The sequence below is a fragment of the Phodopus roborovskii genome, unplaced genomic scaffold (assembly GCF_943737965.1).
Source record: "Phodopus roborovskii unplaced genomic scaffold, PHOROB, whole genome shotgun sequence".
In the NCBI taxonomy this organism is placed as follows: domain Eukaryota; kingdom Metazoa; phylum Chordata; class Mammalia; order Rodentia; family Cricetidae; genus Phodopus; species Phodopus roborovskii.
Window position 1 is genome coordinate 33,616,375 of NW_026126567.1, and position 20,220 is coordinate 33,636,594.

Here is a 20,220-nt window from a genome sequence, read left to right on the forward strand (position 1 = left end):
ACATAGATAGGTGCCGGCAACCCTAAGTCCTGTCACAGAGCCAGTTGGGTCGGTGGGCTACATTTTCAGCTTTAGCTGTAGGTGGTAAAAGGAGCAGTCTGCTTTCTCCAGGTATCTCGCTCAGATGCTCTTATCAGCTATGCCACTTGGTAGCTGTGTGAGGCACAAAGTTATTAAGCATCATCTTATCATTAAATGCCATCTTGGATTACAGGTTTTGTCATTAACGAGGGAGAAGATGCAGACCAAGCAAAACCCGGCATTTTCATATCTTCCCTCATACCTGGGGGACCAGCAGAAAAGGCTAAAATGATCAAACCAGGTATACCTTAAGTTAAATCACCAGAGATGCTCTAAGTTACTACCTTTCTCATTTTCTTGATGGGGTTATTGAGACTTTTTTCCTTCTAGGGGGGAAGATACTAGCCTTGAATCACATCAGCCTGGAGGGCTTCACATTCAACATGGCTGTTAGAATGATCCAGAATTCTCCTGACAACATAGAATTAATCATCTCTCAGTCAAAAGGTACATTTCATCTAACTGTCAGCAAGGGAACAGCCTCCTCTGTTACCACCACGGCCACAAAACACAAAGCTTCATGTAGGTCTTTTGTGTAGCTCTCTGCAAGCATGGCTCTGGCTTGCAAGGAGGCAAACCAGTGGCACAAATCAGTATGCTGTGAGATCTCAGGGCCAGAGCAGGGTCCCATGATTGCTTGTCTCTTTGAAAGGCAGCAGCCTCCTCATTATGTATGGCTGGATACACCCAGTGTATATGTGTTCCCGCCCACTCTCCTTGCATGACAAGGAGGGAATTCTGATTGACACTCAGGTCCAAGATTTATGCAACTGGAAAGGAGAGGGAGATTGTCTCCAGTTTGCATCTGCACAGAGTTCTTGCTTATGTAGCTCCAGATCAACCCCTAAAGTCCTAATTGGGTTAAGGGCTGTTTTCTTCATGTTTTGACTTAAGAACAACAGCTAAGCAACCAACATTTAGGCCAAAGAACAATATTATGTTTGTTTTAAGCCATTTTGGTGGGGTTCTTGATAGAGGGGATGGAGGGAGGTTGATATCCTCTCACCCTGCTTACTAAGGACCACTGATGCTTTTTGGCTGGGTGATCTTGTAAATTGCATGAGGTGTGGAGCAAACTCAAGGCTCATTTCTAAATGCAGACATCCCCCATGCTGTGCCCTAGGAAAACCAGCCTCACACTTGCACATGCTGTTGCCAGGTGACTTTCTCTCACCCTCACTGCAGGTAGGGTCTTTCACAATGCCTGGGGCGGGGGAGGGGGCAGCCCCAACACTTCCATCACACTAGCCTCAAGACCTGCTGTCTCTGTTGGATTCTACAGCGCTGACACCTCTTTCTGAGGCAGGTCAGTAATCTTTGAATTTTCCTTCACACTCTGCATTGATGGCATTCAGTTCACTTCTTGTGTTGTCAGACAATAATACTAGATGACCAAATCACAATTCAGTGTAGTCCGAGGACAGCCTACCATGATGGTCAAGATGTTAAACATTGGTATCCAAAATCTAATTGCTCTAACCACACTCTTGTGTTAAAATTCCAGACAACAGGTGCATCCACTGTCTGGGAGTTACATGCCATCTTCACATGGTGGCCCAGTTACCTGTTGGGAACATGTGTTCCCACAGTTGATATTTATATTGAGCTGATCTGTTGCTGGGGGAAGAGGTCTGGTGATGGTCTCCTGTTAAGCTGTTCTAGATGGGGCCTTAGGAGCTGGCAGGGAATAGACCATCATGACAGCTATAAAAATGGATTGTAAACTGAGTTGTAATCACCCACAGAAGGTCAAGGTCCTTTAGAGCAATGGAACCAAAAGAATGGGTGTATATTATAAAAGGGGACTTAGACTGGCTTAAATGACCTAGACTCCAGCATGCAGTGGTTCTCTGTGTGATGGAGAGGCTGAGGATCATGGCTGCTTAGTCCATGAGGCTGGATGCTGCCACTGCCCCATTCGGTAGCAAAGGCCTGGAGGATTCCTGGGAAGCCACGAGTCTTCAGTTCACACTGCAAGGCTAAGGGAAGATACTCAGAAGCAAGGAGAGAAGTTTCAGAAATCAAGCAGTGCTACTATCCCTTGGGTCTCTACATCTGGGCCAAGGTCAAAAGATGCTGCTCACTCTGAGGAAGGGCTTACCCCTTGGTTAACCATTCCTGGAAATGCCCTCACTGACCTGCCCAGGGATATTGCTCTTAGCTGACTCTAGATCCTATCAAGTTGCCAATCACAATTAAACAACATGACTCCTAGCTTATACTTCTGTTACACAGAACACAGTGGGACAGGCTGGCTTTTCAGGTCTAAAGTCCCATTCTCTGCCTCCATGAAGGGCATGGAAGAAAGTGAACAGCTCGTACTGCCCAAAGGACAATGACAGTAGAGTTTGAGAGAAAATGATCAGGAACTTGGTCTTACAGACTGGCACATCCCCACCCTCCACACACTCCATGCTAAATAAACTTAGGTTTGGATAACTCAAGACCAAACTTATTAAATAAAACTCATCAGATATGTGAGCTTGAGCACTTGCTTGGGTTCTAGTAAGTTGTTTCAAAGTAGTAAATCTACCTGTGAATTCCCACCTTCATGTCTGAAAGGAGCCTTTCTCCAACATGCATCTGCTGAACTTACATGCATATTGTATTAGCACACCAACAGTAAATGTATTTGCTGATTTATATATGCCAATCTATATATGTGTATATGAGTACACATATGTATGTACATACACATCTTCATACATGCATATAAAATCCCTAGTCTATGAATAATCTCTTTTATTAATCCTGCAATGTCATGCAACTGACATATCTATTTTAGACATAAATCAAAGGCCAGAAATGTTGGTTATCTTATTCCAGGGTTTACCTATTGATCTCCATCTTATTTTTTCCCTTTATTCTATTGCCAGTTAGAGTAAGCAGGAATCCATGATCAGCCTTCACTTAGAGGAGCCCAGAGCCTGCTATTACCCAGTATACTCCAAGGGCGCTACATGTTGATCTTCATGTCACATGCTGACAACAGTTTTCTCCTCATGATTTTGTAGACGGTCAGGGTTAAGAGAAGCCCTACATGTTGAATGTGGGATTTAGGACAAACTACTTCATCCTTTTGATTCTGTTTTAATTGATTCACTAAATAATTAATATGTTCCTAATTAAACTTAGATGACACCTTCCTGGTGGCCTGTTGAGAGGATGAAAAGATCTCATCATTCCCTTCCCTCCTCTCCCCTCCTCTCCTCTCTTTTCTTCCCATATCCCCTCCCCTCCTTTCCTTTCCCCTCACTTTTTCTCATATCCCCTCCCATCACAGGAATGACAGGAGTTTAATAGAGAGGGGTTGGCATCCTTCACTATCCTTGCTCTCATGTTTTAATAACTGGGCCATGCAAGTGACTTCTATTTGCATTTTTGATCACTTCTAGAATCTTCCATTTATTCTACATGCAACATTCTTCATGAAATGCCGAATGGCAACTATAAAAAGCTCTTGTCACTCAAGGAAAATTCTGTGTCTCATAGGATGCTAACAATATGCCAGCCTCTCCAAGCATTGACTTCTTGACTTGTTTTTATAGGTGTTTGCGGAAACACCTCCAGTGAAGAAAAGAACAACACAGGACATTCTGGCATGTTCTGTACAGACATCTTGGGCAATGGGCACCAGGGAAGAGAGTCAGCACACCCATATGACAAGGACAGAAATGTCAGAGGACTGGAAATGGCTCAGGTGCAGGGCTCATCACCCAGGCAGGGGCCTCCACCCTCCCTTCCATTGTTAAAGATGCTTATCCTCTTGGTCTACATCCTAGAGTCTAGAGGAAAGAGAACAGGCTGTGGATCCAGTGAAGCTCCCATGTCCTGTGCTGTCCTCTTCTCTCGATGTGCCATGTCAAGCTGCTATGGGTTCCTTAACTTCTTCTTGGCATGGGAAACAGGTAAAGCAACTGACAGGGGGTTAAGGATCAGTTCAGAGCCTCCAGTGTTCCTACTCATTAGAACTATTTCTGATTATGACCACATGAGGGAATTGATTGATGCCTAGAGCAAGGCAGGTACCACTAGGTGTCTTATAATCTTGACTTCCTTGAGCTAGTGTTTAAATAGTCATGTGCTTACCATTGCCCCATGGAGCAAGAAGGCAAAGTATGGCCTTGGCTTCAGTCCCTGTTCTGCATTGCCTGATGTCTCCTTGGTGGCTGGGTGGGTAAGTCCCCCATAGTCTCTCAGGTTCACCCTTTTCTTTTGTTCTGGATCCCTTGCAGTTGAAATTCATAGGCTCTTCCAGTTGATTCTTCCTGGGAGAAGCTTTGGCAAGAGCCTGAAATTCTGCCACAAACAGGGATAAGCCTGTCACTGACATAGGTGGCCATCTCTGCATTGATGACCAGAACCTACCAGCAGCTCTTTACTGCAGAATGACTTCCTGGCTTCTGTCAGCCACTTGGTCTCCTCACCCCCAGGCTCAGAGTGGCTACAGTAGCTACTACTTCTACCCCAGGCTCAGCAGCTGCTCACTGCTTCTCTGAAAACTTCTAGAACCATTCAAACAGACTTGGTAACAGCTCTCCTCCCTGGCCCAGACTTTCTTGTTCTTTGGGGCTTCCTTAAATAAACAGGTTGCTCTATGTCTCCCATTTGTCTCTTGTGGGAGTAGAAGGGTAAAGTCTGTCCACAAGGATCTCATTGATGAAGCCTGTGTTCCATATTGAGCAAATTGTTGGGTTTATTGTTTTGGATAAAATCTTGGGGAAAATGGTACTTGAGTCTATTACTAAGCCATGGCATTCAAGGGATTTGTGTTTCATGAACCACCCCCAAGGGAGGACTAGCCATGCATATCCACAGGACAAGCTGGCCCTCCACATTCTATTCCCAATCTAGGTGGGGCTGCTGCTTCCTCTGGACTCAATGGCTTCAACCATGTAATGTTCTCTTTCATTCCACAAATAATTGTCAACCACTGCATATGTATTAGGCTCTAGGCAGCTGCTGACATAGCAAAGAATTGAATGGACAGGTCTCTTACTCACAGCTCAGAGAAGCATGTTATGCCCATTGTGCAGAAGGAATCTTTTCCTCCTCATTTCCTGGATAGGGTCCTTGTAACATATTAGCATATCAGTAAGAGAAGAACATACACATTTATTGATTTTGTTTTTATAGTAGATTTTGTGAGGAAATGAAAACCCAAAGACACATTTAAACTAGTATATTCTATAGCAGGTTTGGAGTAAGTGGAGAACTGTGACTAAGTACAAAGCATGAGCCAACTGGAGGACACTTATTGAGGCTGTTGGTTCAATTCTCTTTATCCCTGACCCTTTAGCCTTTGAGCTAAGGCTGCAACTTCCTATGGGACGAGGGAAGGTATTTCACACATGAGGGCCTTATGCCATGCTCAGGGAAAGGTTAGAAAATCTTTGGTTCCAATGACAGGCTTCAGTTTAGACAAGCCAGAGGAGGCCAGAGACCTGCCTACTCATAGGTTCCTTAAACTTAGGAGAGTCATTTTGCCAAGTGGCTTTATTATGTTATAGTATGTTCTGTCCCCAGCACCAAGGTCTGGCATGAGTAGGGCTCTTTCCATGTTACTATCTTCTTAGTTGGTCATATTGTTCATTCACATGGCTCAGGCGTGATAAGCTGGATGCAGCTGGACTTGCAGACTCACCCCTGTAATCCAGCATTTGGGAGGCTGGGGTCAGAGGATTGCCACAAATGTGAGGTTAGCCTGGTCTGTGTGGCAAGCTCAAGTCTAATAAGGTTTACATAGTGAGAATTTGCCTTAGATCCTGCCCCCTAAAATCCGGACACAGAGTCAGAGATAATGATAATGCTAGCGATAATCGCTGGCTTATGTGTCCTGTAGCATCCTTGGGCACTTTATAAGAGTGGAATATGAACAGCAAGGAGGGGGTGGGGCGCATTTTCTATCTAGAAGCATTGGTCAGCCAGTTCAGCACACCTTGTAGAAACTCCAGATGTGCCCTTGAGCTTATGTTTCAGCCAGACCTGGCTTCACATTTCAGTTTTTCCCTATGCTAGCTGCATCTCTGAGTGTTCAGGTGATAACACTCCCTTTATCCTATCCACATGAACATATTGGTTATCTGATTGGGAGTCTCCTTGCTAAAAGCCTCAAGCCCCTTAGATAGCAATTCCACATGGGCATGCGGGTCTTATCCTTGTCTCCAGCAACTTGCACAGTAATGCCAGGTTTATTCCCGTTTCTGTTGCCATAATAGAATAGGTGAATTACAAACAATGGTTTATGTGGATAAAGATTTGGTGGCTGGGAAGAGTCAGATTGAGCAGCCACGTCTGGTAAAGGTTATTGTGTTGTGTCATGGTATGGCAGGAGGTGCGACATAGGGGAGAATATGTATGAGCATGAGATATGGAAAGAGAAAATGAGGACAAATTTCTCCTTTTTATACACAGGTATCCCTGTAACAATGAGGCCTTCATGACCTAATCACTATGAAAGTTTCATCTCTTAATATTGTATTCATGGTGGCTACATTTAAGGGTAACTTGTGGAGATGTTCAAACCACAGAATCCTGGAAATAATAGGTATTCAACAAATGTCTTACACATAGTTGAGTGGATGAACAAGTCTTACATATTTATTGTCACAAATACCAAGGAAATTGCCTGGTATGTAATATGATATTTTTCATAAAACCTTTAGCTATTGAAAAGTCAACCATAACATGACTAGTCTTGCTTAAGGATGGTCAGATCCTCCTGAGATTTGCTTTTTGCCTCAAGGAGTTGCTGGTAGCCAGCATGCTGTACTTGGCTGCCATCATATGCTGAGTGATGCAGGAAGTAACTGAACAGTTCTAACATGGATGTTTGCCCAGTGAGTGCAGACAGGAGGAATGCACACATATTCAGTCCCTGCCATCACCAGCATTTTCCCAGTCATGGTTAGGAGGCATCCTTAGAGGCCAGTTACATGGATTAGGAAATGGAAGCTAGACAGTCTGAAAGAGTCCCGCAAGGTCACATGGGAAGGAAGTGATGAAGCTGGAGATGTCTCTCTAGGCTCCTGTTCTTCCTGGGTGCCATGCTGCTGGCTCCTAGTAGTGAATGGGAGCTGAGAATCTGCAGGGGTAGGGCAGGTGCCTCATGGCTCTGTTTTTCTGTTGTTTGTTTTTTTGGGGCAGGCTGCTGGTTATTGTCCTCCATCCCCTCCAGAAGCCAATGCTGGTGAAATCTATTTCGTGGAGCTGATTAAAGAAGATGGAACACTTGGATTCAGCGTGACTGTAAGACTTTTCGGGAGCTTGGAAAATAGCAAAAGGGATTCCATCCAGAGCCTTGAGGGGTCTTCCCACTCAGATAATGTGTTCATCGTCTTTAAGTGCACATTGTATGTAAGGGGTAAACTGAGCTTTCAGTGTGAAATGAGAATTCAAAGACAAACTGGGAGACACAGAGCAGCTTGAGATTGTGCTGTGGGCAGGTTCTAAGGAAGAGGATGGGAAGAAGGAAGCAATGTGAGAGAAGTTGGGTAATGTAGTCTGGCTCCAAGCTTAAGCTGGACAGCAAGAAGGGACAGTAAGGTAGGGCTTCATGGATGGAAACCAAAGGTGAGTGGGTAACTTGCTATCATCCCAAGTGGGACATAAACGTGTGCTCCATCCTCTGGGGGCCAAGGTAAAGTTTAGCCTTTGAGGTCTTCATCCTAGCTGACATTTTGCATTTGGCTTTTGAGCTCTACTGTCAGGTGTCGAAGAAGGGAGGTTCCCCATGTAACGAATCACCAAAGGGTCAGGAAATAGTGTCCACAACGGTGGTGCCCACAAATTCAGAGGTCCAGGTTGGGGAGGCACTGTTTGTATTAGTGAACACTGAATATGACCCATTACTTAATACTCTGGGGTAGGGCTGGACTTCAGTGATGACACTATTGGATCCAAAGAGAGAGAGTGGAAATTCCCAGCATGTAAGGAAATGTCAAAGGCAATGAAGAACTTCACAGGTAACTCAATGATGAGTGAGGAGAGCAAATCTGCACATCTACAGCAAGGATACTTGAATTGCTTAACCGCCAGCAGATGAGTTTAACACCAGGAAATAAGGGTTATGAAGTCTATAGGGGACCAAATAGGCTAGAACTAAAATGGTCCATTTATTCTTGGCTTGATAAAACAATCTTATCATAAAACACCAAACACAGCAATTTCTCATCTATAAAACTTGCTGAAGTTTAGATTATTCAGATATATGCATATGCCAGGAGGAGACTGGTGGTTTCTTTGGACTAGCAAATACATGATTGTCTTTGGAGGATTTTCATTTCAAGAATAATTATTGAAATTTCCCCCTTAAATCCAAGTGGCCATTAAACAAATGAAAGTCATTCAAATCCATGAAAAGTTCCTGGGGTATACAAGGAAGCTAAAGGGAAACTTTAGAATTTATAACTGTCAGCTTGGCCAAATATAGCTGGTGTGATACAGAAAAGGATACTATCACACTGAGCTGGTGGAAATGTGAATAATTGCACACATATTCTCGTTAGGATGTAAGCTGACAAAAATCTACTTTTATGAAAAAAAATGTGCATATCCCTGGGCCTACAGACATTGAAATGTGGATCCCACTAAGCAGGGCCATGCATGTGAAGGTGTTGAATGCCATGTTGCTAACAGTGACAAGCACACTGAAGAAAATGAGTACAGATCAATGGAGAAAGGTTGCATGTACTCTGGCACTCATGCGTAGGATCCAAGTTGATATCCCCAAGACAAAAGAATCAGCACTAGCTCTGCCCACATGGAAAGGTGTCCATCAGGTACACACTAAGAAGGGAAGCATATACAAAACACTGACTTTGAGCTCTGTACCATACAGCACACAATCTAGCTGAGTTGGATTGGTCTGTATCTGTTAATAAGACACAAAGATACTAAACAGTGTGAAATGAATTTAAATGTGTTTGCCTGGGATGGGAGAACTGCATTGTTTGTGTCCAAGTTCAGTATGCTTTCCTAAGTCAGCTGAGGAGCTACAGAGGTAGAGGGCTAAAAGCCCGAGGTTTAGCAAGGAAAGCTAGCTAGGCTGTGTGAGTTCACAGCACCAGCCAGATCCTGGGTGGTGGCTCTTTTCTGGTGACTGGCCACTTTGTGTTTGCATTGCCAGAACACAGAGTTTCAAAGTAGTCTTGAGTCTTGCATAGACTTCCATTAGCCCATAGTGTCTATTAATTTAACTTCCCACAACTACAGCAAATACCAGAAATATAACCATATTACAAAGTAAAGAGGTTCATTCTGGCCTGCAGTTTTAGAGGCTTCAGTTCATGATTGGCTGACTCTGCTGCTTTGGAGCTGTGGTAGCTCTCATGATACAGGGATGGGTGGATAAAGCCACTCTATCATGGCTAGGAAGTGAAGGGAGGAGGAAGAATGGAGTCTCATAAGCCTCTCCAAGGGCTCACTCCTGGGACTAAAGAATTTCCACTCTGTTCCATGCTTACAGGTTCTATTGCATTCCAATAGCACTGAGCCAGGAGCCAAGGATTAATATGGGACCTATGAGGGACATTCAAGATTCAAACTAAAACAGAGTGCTTCAGCTGACTGGCTTGGCTGTCCATTTTGAACTCTATATGGTTATACTAGTATGGAGAACAGCAAAGGGAGGTGTATGAACATATACTCATTATTATTGTGTCATTAGTAGTGTAATAGGAAGTAGAGGCTGGGAAGGAGGGAAAGATATACCATTGAAAAAATAACTATCTATATGTATGTTTACTTGTTATGAGTAGGTTTTCCCCCTCTGGTATGGTCCCACTACCACACCAGCCCCAAATAACACACAGAGACGCTATATTAGATATAATTCTATTGGCCTGCTACTAGCATTTCTTATTGGCTAGCTCTGTCTTAAATATTAACCCATTTCTATTAATCTAAGTACTTCCATGTGGTCTCATCTTACCAGAGAGAGGGGCTGGCTTTCTCTCTGTCAGTCCACCATCTTGAATCTCCTCCCTCCTACTGCCTCTCTCCTCCTAGTCTCCTAGTCCTGCCTATCTTGCATTGCTATTGGCCAACAGTGCTTTATTCATTAACCAATAAGAGAAACATTTACAGAATGACATCTCCCATCATTTACCTTTATAGAGTGAACTGAAATAAAGACACAGTCTTGGATCTTGATCTTCTGACCTGCAGTTTCATACTTTATTGTCAAATTAAAAAAACAAGCTGTGGAGCCAGGCACAGTGGCACATGCCTATAACTCCACAATTTAGGAGGCAGCAGAGGATCTGGGTTCAATGTCAGTCTGGGCTAGATAGAAAGACCCTGTCTTGAAGGAAAAAAAAAAAAAAAGAGTTGCAAGATACTGAGTAGTTTAAATTTATTTTTACTCCTGAATTTGTGTTCACAAAGAAGCATGCAAATATACAAAGTGTGTCAGACACAAGTCCTCAGTCCTTAGGGCAAGCCTACCTATGCTGCTTGTTGCCTACATAGATTTTGTGCATCATACATGACTCTGGTTACTGAGCAACTGCCATGTGCCAACTGGGGCTTGGCTTGGCTTGGTTTTCTCACTCCGCCTATATTGTCAGGTCTGTGTAAACCTGACCATCTTGCTCACTGGGAAAGAGATTTTGTCCAGGTGAATACAGAAGACTGTCAGAGTGGGCTAGATTGTAGTTGGGAGAAGTTAGGTTCTCTTGTGAGGGAGGTCAGAAGGCACCCCAGAAGGGACAGCTGGGTTCTGAGTATGGCCTTGTATTCCATAGGGTGGCATCAATACAAGTGTACCTCATGGAGGAATCTTTGTGAAATCCATCACTCCTGGAGGTCCAGCTGCCAAGGAAGGACAGATCCTACAGGGTGAGGGCCAAGTCGCGCCGGCAGTTGTGATTTCTGTGGTTTCGACCCTTGGCTGAGAGGGACAGCTCAAGCCTTGCTCATTTCAGCTCTAGAGCCTCCTGTCTCTTCAGGGCCTGATTTCTTTGCCTGGGAAGGGGAGGATTTCATGGGCTTCACCCACTGAATCAGTTGGCCATGGTCTAAAGTTCATAATGTAAATTGGTTAGGAAATGTAAGAGAAGCTCGCTGCTGGGGGAGAGTGCCAAACACTGTTTCCTTAGGAGGACAGGGCTGATACCGGAGACCCCCACATTAGCACAGGGGATATCACAGCTGTGAGCTTTCTCCCTGTGCTCCTCTAGAGAGCAGACTTCGCATTGGTGACCCCACTTCAGCACAGGGGCACTGAGAGCTTCTTTTCTGCCCTGGATTTCTCATTGTTCTGAAGAAAAGGAGTGATTTTTATTCTCTGAAACTGCCCAACTGAACTAGAAAAAGACACTAAAGATCTTATTTATTTCTCTTTTCCCTTGAGTTCCAGTATTCCCAACATCAACTATTGTCTTTCTGACCTTTTTTTTTTTTTTTTTTTTTTGAAATAGAAAACATCCTGGGGGATATAAATATTACCCCCCCCCCCCACAAGTGAGTTGAAAAGTCTTTTAAAAAACAGTTTCACAGGAAAATGGTAGGTAAGATAAGGGTGACCAGACCTGGCTTGGCCACTTCGTGAGCCAATAATAGACAGGCTTTCATGTCCTTGCTCTGTTGTAAGCCTCAGGAAGGGGTCCAGAGTTGTCAGAGAGGCAGCTGAAGCTCAGGCTCCTGCTGAGCTCAGGGCCACCTGGCAGCTCTGCTTCCTGCCCAGTAGGCAGGAGGCTTATTGAGAGTTCTTGCATCCCTGGGGGACTGGGCACATGACCAGCATTCCTTTCCCAGGTGACCGGCTCCTGCAGGTGGATGGAATGAGTCTATGTGGTCTGACTCACAAGCAGGCTGTGCAGTGTCTCAAGGGTCCTGGGCAGGTGAGTACACCTTTATTGGGGAGCTCTTCTTACTTCTAGAGCATTCCAGAAGTTACAGTTGCCTCCAGGTAGGAGGGAGGCAGCCAAGAAACAAAATAGGGCCTTTTTAGTCTACATCCCCCCCCCTTTTCACTTTTGATCTTCACACCATTTTTCTATGAGAATGTGAAACCCAGGAGGTAGCAGACAGATGTTTCTAAAGTAGAAAACCTCACACCCTTTAAATAGATTTGGAAAGCTTATAGTTGCTTGCTTTGATTTGGGCTTCAGACAGCAGAACAGAACCGAGGGAGAACATAGGCTCCTGCAGGCTGTACCCCTGCCTGTGCCAACCCCTTTGACCAGGTTATCCACCTGCACCCAGGCCCTGTCTCTTCCACACTTTACCCATAGTGACCTCCATCTCCCTGTTCATGTTCTTGTCTGTCATCCTGTGCTTACTCCTCCCAGGACCTGAGTTTGGTTGTTCTAGGCTTCTGTACACCACAGTGAGGTAGAGATTCAGGATGCTGGGAGCTAGAATCTCAGTGTACCCTCTAGTCCCTGTGATACTAAGGCAGAGTCCCAGGACTGCCACCGGGCTCTGTTCTCTATCTCACATTGGAGTTCTTTAATTGTCCCAGTATCCCAAGCCACATAGTTCCATGGCTTTCTCTTGGTGGTAGAGGAGCTAAGAGGGAGAGAAGAGATTTCAAGGCCCTTCACGCCAACTGCCAGGTACATTTGCAGTCTCTCCTCATATTCTGAGGAGGGGGGTCATAAATAATTAACACTGTCTGCTTATTGGGCTGTCACTAATGCACATGGTTAGAGGAAATATGTCTGGACACTGGCACAATGCCAAGTAGGAATTGCCATGGTGGTGTCATGGGTCTGGTGCTTAATGACAATTGCAGCAGAAGGATGGAGTCAGGGTCAAGTGTCCCAAATGGAAGCTTGGCATTTCTAATAAGCTTCCTGGTGAGGTCCAGTCACTGCATTGTGAACTGTGCTGGGTAATGAGAGCATGAGATGCTGTGGGGAAGGATGAGAAGTCAAGCCAGGGAAAGTGGGGGAGGGTTGACCATTGTGGGACTCTGATGCCATCTGTGGTTTTGGGATTTAGGTGATGGGAGCTATTGGGGACTCTTAATTGATCATTGCTAGTTCAGTTTCATGTCTTAGACCAGCTCACTAGTAGCCATGCTGGGAGTGGACCAAAGAAATGTTCCTTGCTGTAGCAGAGAGGGAACGGAGCCATTCTGAGGGAGTCACTTTGCTGGAGAACACGTAAGCCTTAAAACCAAAAGAGCTTGGAGGCAGAAAGGGGAGAGCCGGATGGCTCCAAGTGTGGCCCTTTGAGAAGCTAATAGGGGGATGGCTCCAAGGCTGAAGGAGCAACTCAGAGCAGAATGAGAAGGCAGGGGAGGGAGAATTAGCGGGGAGGAAACAAGCTTGTCACAGCGTGTGCTGGTGCCGATGTATATTGGTGCGGAGGTATACATGTTACCTCCAGTGCCACTTGACTAGTTACAGTTGGGTTGGCCAATCTGTATCCCAGCAAGGGCTACCCTAGAGATTTACATTTGAGAATCAAGTGAGGCAGCTCTCTGGAAACATTGGAAATTACAAAGCATCTGCAGTTACCACATGAAGTATAAATGGAGTTTGTCTTCTCATCTCTCTAGGTGGCACGGCTGGTCTTAGAGAGGAGAGGCCCCAGGGCTACACCGCAGTGTCCTTCTGCTGATGACAGAATGGGAGATGCACACATGGCTGTTTCCCTGGTAACAGCCAGGTCTGGCAGACCTGCGAGCTGTGTCTCGGTGACAGATGGTAAGAGGAGAGAGAATTGAGTGGTACTATTGTCATATCATTATATACTGCTTTGGAGTTGTCAAGTCAAAGGGGAAAAGCAGGGAGACTTCCTCTGGATTTAAAAAAAATGCCAGCAGGGTGGCTCATGGTTGTTGTCCAAGCTGGTGGAAAATATTCTTGGAAAAACAAAAATACATTGTGTCCAAATGACTACCATCAGTAATTCTGCTCCCAAGTCATATGAGGTCTCTTGATCAGTGGCCTGAATATTGATGTTTGTACACAAATATTTAGAGAAGAGATGAAATTGACATGAAAGGGTCAAGTATTTTCAAATACAATTGCTTCTACATTCCATCAAGGCTGATGGAGACATCTTGGGGCTGACAAGGCAGACCCGGACACAAGGTGATTAGGAAGCCAGTTTTGTTAGTAGTGTCCTTTAAAGGTCAAAGCCAGCCGTGACCAGCCTAGAGGGACATACAGCATCTCTTGACGAGCCTCCTCTCTGCATGTCTATGTGATTTTGTTTCCTGCTAGGAAAGGCCTGTTTCCATAGAACACCTTGGGTTGGAGCTTGACCATATCCCACTCCTTCCATAGGGATTGTTATGGTGGATCCACAGGAATTGTGAGGCAGGTTGGATGCATGGTGGTGCCATTCTTATTAAATTCTTATCCCCTCAACAACTCTGCACTCCGAATGGTAGTACCTCATGCTACAGACCTCATTCTCTGCTATTTTCATTCTTGCTCCAATGAAAATCTACAATCCACAGCTCTGTCACTCTCTTTACCCATTGTCTTCTAAATCAGTGAGGACAAAGCAGGAGAAACCCAGAGGTTCCCTTTGGTTAATAGACTCCCTAGATGCCCAAGGCTGTGTCTATCTCTGGCAGACCAGAGGTAACCAATCTTATGGTCAGTGTACATGGCTAAACAAAACAGCAGGGAGAACATTCTTCAGAGCTGACTGTCAGTGTCCCTGTGATCTGTTTATGTAAAATCGCATGTTGCATAAACTAAAACTTCGTTAAGATCTCACATCACAATGTACATGTAATACAAGTTTTACTGGATACTATAAGCAGACGGTGTGTGTCTAAAGATCCTTCCTTACATATACATTTAGTTGTTTATATTTAAATACTTGTCATGTGTGATGTTTAAAGTGTGGTAATCCAAAGAAATATTGTGAACTAGAGAGCAAAGATTTAGTCTACAAGAAGAATGAAGGCGACCTTAATCATCTTTTGTGTCAATTGCATATTGATGAGATAGTTATTTAGATACGTTGATAGTCTCTTGCATAGCATGGTGAGGTGTGAAGGTCTCATGTATTCAAAAGAACATACTTGGAGCTTTAGTTTCTCATGAAGATGCTGGGAAGCAGTAGTGAGATGTGGCTTAGAACCACAGTTGCCAGGGGAAACTGCAGTGGGCTGTGTTGCTCAACTAGGATGCTGGGAAGGTTAGGTTCATTCAATGCACTTTCAACACAGTCTTTCCCAAAGTATTTATGAGGATGTAGTGAGTTAAATACAACATATTTTTTACCTTATACCTGTTTCCTTTCACTTTTAAAGTGTGTAGCTACTCAAGAGTGTTAAAAGGATTTTTATGGTTTGCATTTACAACTTAGATTCTATCTGTGGGCAGCCCTGATCTGTCCTGTGTGTGATGGACTCCATCATCAAAGTTAGCACATGAAATACTTCTTTGCAAGAGAGAAGCAATTCATCTCCACGACAACTCACAGGTCAAGGCCAGCCAGCTGCCATCCACCGAAGGGCCCATTTTCATGAACTCCCAATGTTACAGGTCCTAAGTTTGAAGTCAAACTGAAGAAGAATAGCAGTGGTTTGGGATTCAGTTTTGTGCAGATGGAGAGAAGAAACTGCAGTCATCTCAAGAGCAACCTTGTAAAGATTAAGAGGCTCTTTCCTGGACAGCCAGCTGAAGAACATGGGGCCATTGCAGCTGGTGACATTATCCTGGCAGTGAATGGAAAGTCCATAGAAGGCCTTACCTTCCAGGTGCTCAGAACTGGGGGAGGGGAGTACAGATCTGGGAGTGAGCTGGGAGAAATCATGTTTCTTTGAGGACCATCCCTATAGAGAATACTTTGGGCTCCTGGAATTCACCCCCTGTGGGCTTGGTGCCCACAGAAAGTAATCAACAGGCTGTGCCCACAGTTATTTTCTATCTCCGTTTATAAATATGTGCCTTAAGTACTGCTTTTTGCTAGGGCCCTCAGGGAACCCGAGCCTGAAACCTGGCATATGTGCTGACTAATGGTCTCTCTGTATAAATTCAGGGAGGCAGTGTGAGGCTGGAGGGGCTAACAAGGGTCCCTTTTCACTCACCCTGAGATTCATGTGCTGAATTTATATCTTTGCACACATAATGTAGCATAAACTGTCCCACGCATGGTCAAAAGTACGAGGGGCTAGAGAGATGGCGCCGTGGGTAAGAGCACAGACGGTTTTGGGGTCTGAGTTTGGTTCTCAGCACTAGTGTCCAGTAGCCCACAACTTCCTGTAACTCCAGCTCCAGGGGATCTGATACTTCTGTTGATCCCTGCAGCACCTGGATTCACATGTTCACACTCACACAGAGACACACGGGCAAAAACATAATTAAAAATAAAAATAACATGATAGTGAATGTGGGAGAGACTTGTAATACAAAATCTCAAGGAAATGTCTGTGTTAGTTGGAGTACTGGCAGAAAATAGTTATTTGAGGAGACTTTAACAGTGGTATGGGCATGCTATTGGCAAGTTAGAGGTGAGTATAGTGATGTAGATGGAGTACAGCTATCCACCTTCCCATTCAAAAGGTGATGAGAAGGAGCAGCTACCCAAACCAAGAGACAGAATGGGTAACAAGGGTTCACTGACATGATCTGAGGCCTTCACTGAGGGATGTAATCATCCTATGATGACCCAACAGAGGACACCAGGAGCCAACACCAACCTCCCTCTCTTTCTGGTCCCTCCCTCCAGTCAAGCCCATAAGGATGCTTCATGCAGCCCATAAGTGTGGGTCAAAGCATGGTTTTCAAACAGAAAGTAGCTTGAGCTGGATAGGGGGTACAGTGTGTTCCCAGAACTGCATGAGTTTCGATGAGGAGGCCTTGTCTTCAAATGTCTATGTGATCCAAGTGTGGATCTCTAAGCCACTGCTGGGGACCATAGACATGGGGGTGATGATGATGGTGAGGAGACAGCTGTGCATCCTCACAGGTCATGATGGGGCTGAGAAAAACATGAAAACTACAGACGATAGAGAGGATAAATCATGCAAGAAAAACCCAGGGTTCTGTGTACATATCCAGGTGCCAGGAAGAGGGGCTGTGAGTTTTCTGCCACTGGGACAAGATGCCCGAGAAAACTGACTTTAAGAAGGGAAATTTGGTTTGGGCTCATAGTTTCAGGGGTTTTAGGCCATGATTGTTTGGTCACACTGGCTATGAGTCTCTGGTGAAGCAAACTTTATGGTAGGAAACGTGTGGCAAAGTGAAGCCTCTCTCCTCATGATAGCTGAGATGGAAAGAAAGAGGAAGAGAGGGTGAGAGGGATGGAGAGAGGAAGGGAAAGAAAGAGAGAAGACAGGGAGACAGAGATACCTAGAGAGAGACATACAGAGGGAGAGAGAGCTTAACAGAGAGACAGAGGCAGAGAAAATACACACACACACACACACACACACACACACACACACACACTGCTAGATAGCAGGGAAACAAAAAAGACAGAGAACCAATATTCCCTCCAGGGACACAGCCCAACTAGGCTGTCCAACTAGGCTGCACTTCCTGTAGATCACATCACCTCCCAACAAACACCATGAGTTGGGGACCACGCTTTTGTCATACGAGCCTTTTGAGGACATTCCTGATATAGACTTGAAGAATACAATCAGTGGCAGACTTGGGCAACCGAGGGGACATTGTGGATCTCCTGGATCAGAGATTCTCAAGGGGGCTGGATGTCACCTCTTGGTGAACCCTGAGACAACCGAGGTTGTCACAACTGATATGTGCTGTTGTCATCTCATGGGTAGAGACTAGTGATGCTGCTGAACACCCTTTGTCACATGGAGCACGGGTCCCAACAAAGAGTTATGTAGCCCCAAATATGGAGAAGGCAGGGAAGATGGAAGATCCTGGTGGGGACAGGAAGTGGGAACTACAAACACACTATGTGCTCCAGCAGTGAGAGTGTGGCTAGAGCACAGGTTCAGGACTGTGGAGGCTTAGGCTGTGTTACAAAGATGAGCAGATGGCAGAGGGCAGTTTGAAAGGCAGTGGCCAGCAAGTGCAGGTTCTGTGATCTGTGTGGTTGGGGTGAGCAGGGAGGTGGCTCACTAGGAGAATGCATTTTGGAAAGAGTGCCCCTCTTTCCAATGTAGACAGAAGCAGGCAGGGTCCTCAGAGAAGGTTCCCACCGGGGAGCAGCTCTAGGGCCTCAGCTTCATTAGGAAGAGATTCTGGAAGGCCTCTGTGTATTGCTGCTGTGAGTTGCCAAGACACTGTGGTTCCTGGGTGTTTGGGAAGTTAAGTTTACAGTGGTGTTTTCCCAAGTTCTCTGGAGCCAAGCTGTAGGTCAAGGCAGGGAGATGGTTTCTTGGGCGCACAAAGCAGCAGGTCCCAATGAGGCAACCCAGATATGACTGTGACTGGGTTTCTTGCAGGAAGTGCTCAATTTATTGCGTGGGGCTCCAGAGGAAGTGACACTCCTCCTCTGCCGACCCCCTCCTGGGACACTGTCTGAGATGAAGCAGGGATGGCAGGTAAGACATGGGTCCTTATCTCTCCTCACTGGTCCTGTCAGCCACTCACTTTTCAGCCTGGTGGTCCCGAAATGGTCATCACTACTTTTTTTTTTTTTTTTTTTTTTGCGGGGGTGGCACAACACCAGCCCTTTTCAGTGGGGCAGGAAAGCATCTTCCCTTCAAACCTTAGGGCATCTATTTTTCTCCCCGTTCCCTTGCTCCCACCATTGGTGCCTCCTTACAGGTGTGGAGAAAATGGTTAGACTTTGGTCATGGAAGTACTAGGCTGTGTCCTCTGACACCCTGAACACAGAACCAAGGCAAAAGAATTTCTTGTAGGATTTTTTACACTGAGGAATAAAATGTGTACCCACCCACCTAAAGACTGAAACATACAAGTATGGCTGATGCAGAGGTCAGAGCTACTGGGACCACAGAAACGTGGGGGCTTTAACTGGATGTGTTTGTTTATTAGTCTGGTTTTCCAGAGAAACAAAACAAAGGGAGAGATAATAGATGGACTGAGGATAGTTGGATATATGGATGGATGGATGGAAAGATAGATAGGTATGTAGATAGACAGACAGACAGATGGGTACTTATATAATTCTGGGACTGGCCAGCATAAACTCCACACAGCCAACCAGCCCGCTGGAGACCTGGGAGGAAGTTTAGACTGTGATGCAGAGGGGAGCAGACGGGGCAGAGCTGCTGGAGAAGGTTCAATGCAGTGAGCTGTGTGTGTAGGTGGGGTGGTTGGTAATCTGGAGGTGGAATTCCCTCTTTTTGTGTGAAAGCCACTCTTTCCTTCCTGAGAGTTCTGATTGGATAAGGTTCTCCACAGCCCGGAGGGGATGCTCTTTGTTTAAAGGCTATCGATTTTGGCATTAAGCACACCTAAAAATATATTTATAGTGATATCAGTAGTGGTGTTAAAAACATATTGTGTGTCTGACCTAGTGAAGTTGACATATGAAAGGACCTGTCAACTACTGGGGACTCCCTGCTGGGTCTCTGGGTAATTGACTCTTTGACAGAGATTTGAGGACAGGGAGCCTATAGGTTGGCCCAATGGAGCAATGCTGGTGTGGGTCAGGAAGATGTCCTCAGCAAAGGGGGAGGTCAGTGTACAGACATAACAGGGCCTCAGCTGACTCCACAGGGAAATCTGGGGCTGAGATGGCCTCTGGCACCTATCCAGAGTAGCACACCTACATTATAGATGCACACGAGAGTATGCATCAAAGCATCTCCCTTGAGGTGGTGGCAAAGTATGGTCATGAGCCATCAGCTATTTTCCTTGAGCACACAGAGGAAAAATGATAGTTCCTGGTACCACGGAAAATGGATCCAATAAAGAAGTCAATCAAGTATCTATTTGTGAAGAACAAGTATGAGGTCCAGGTTAGAAAAAAAATGAGTTTGAGAATTACTAGTACATAGGCTTATACAAAGGCATGGAATGGTCTATCTCCTCCTTGGAACATGAAGAACACAGCACTGAGAGCTTTGGTATAGAGAGCTAAGGCCAAGGAGATAGTAATGAGAAGAGGGTGCACCAGGCAGTAGTGGGCATCTTGTACACAGAATGTGAGTGAGGCTGAGGAAAGTGGGCAAGAGGTTGGACTGAACAGCAGTGGGCATCGCATACAGAGTATGAGTGAGGGTGCTTCTGCTAAGTAGGATGTACCAGTTTGAAGGTTGTTGCTGAAAGCTAGAGA

The 20,220-nt window shown here is 45.2% G+C and overlaps 1 protein-coding gene across 1 annotated transcript in view; it reads left to right on the forward strand.

Annotated features, from left to right (window-relative positions):
- The window catches only part of Frmpd2 (FERM and PDZ domain containing 2), a 98,532-nt gene that overhangs the window by 70,618 nt on the left and 7,694 nt on the right, over positions 1-20,220 (forward strand). The window contains exons 19-27 of the mRNA XM_051202593.1: positions 215-322; positions 412-528; positions 3,630-3,788; positions 7,178-7,329; positions 10,827-10,920; positions 11,839-11,924; positions 13,592-13,739; positions 15,543-15,757; positions 18,419-18,517. Coding sequence (XP_051058550.1) covers positions 215-322; positions 412-528; positions 3,630-3,788; positions 7,178-7,329; positions 10,827-10,920; positions 11,839-11,924; positions 13,592-13,739; positions 15,543-15,757; positions 18,419-18,517 — 1,178 coding nt within the window. The remainder of the gene's footprint in view (positions 1-214; positions 323-411; positions 529-3,629; positions 3,789-7,177; positions 7,330-10,826; positions 10,921-11,838; positions 11,925-13,591; positions 13,740-15,542; positions 15,758-18,418; positions 18,518-20,220) is intronic.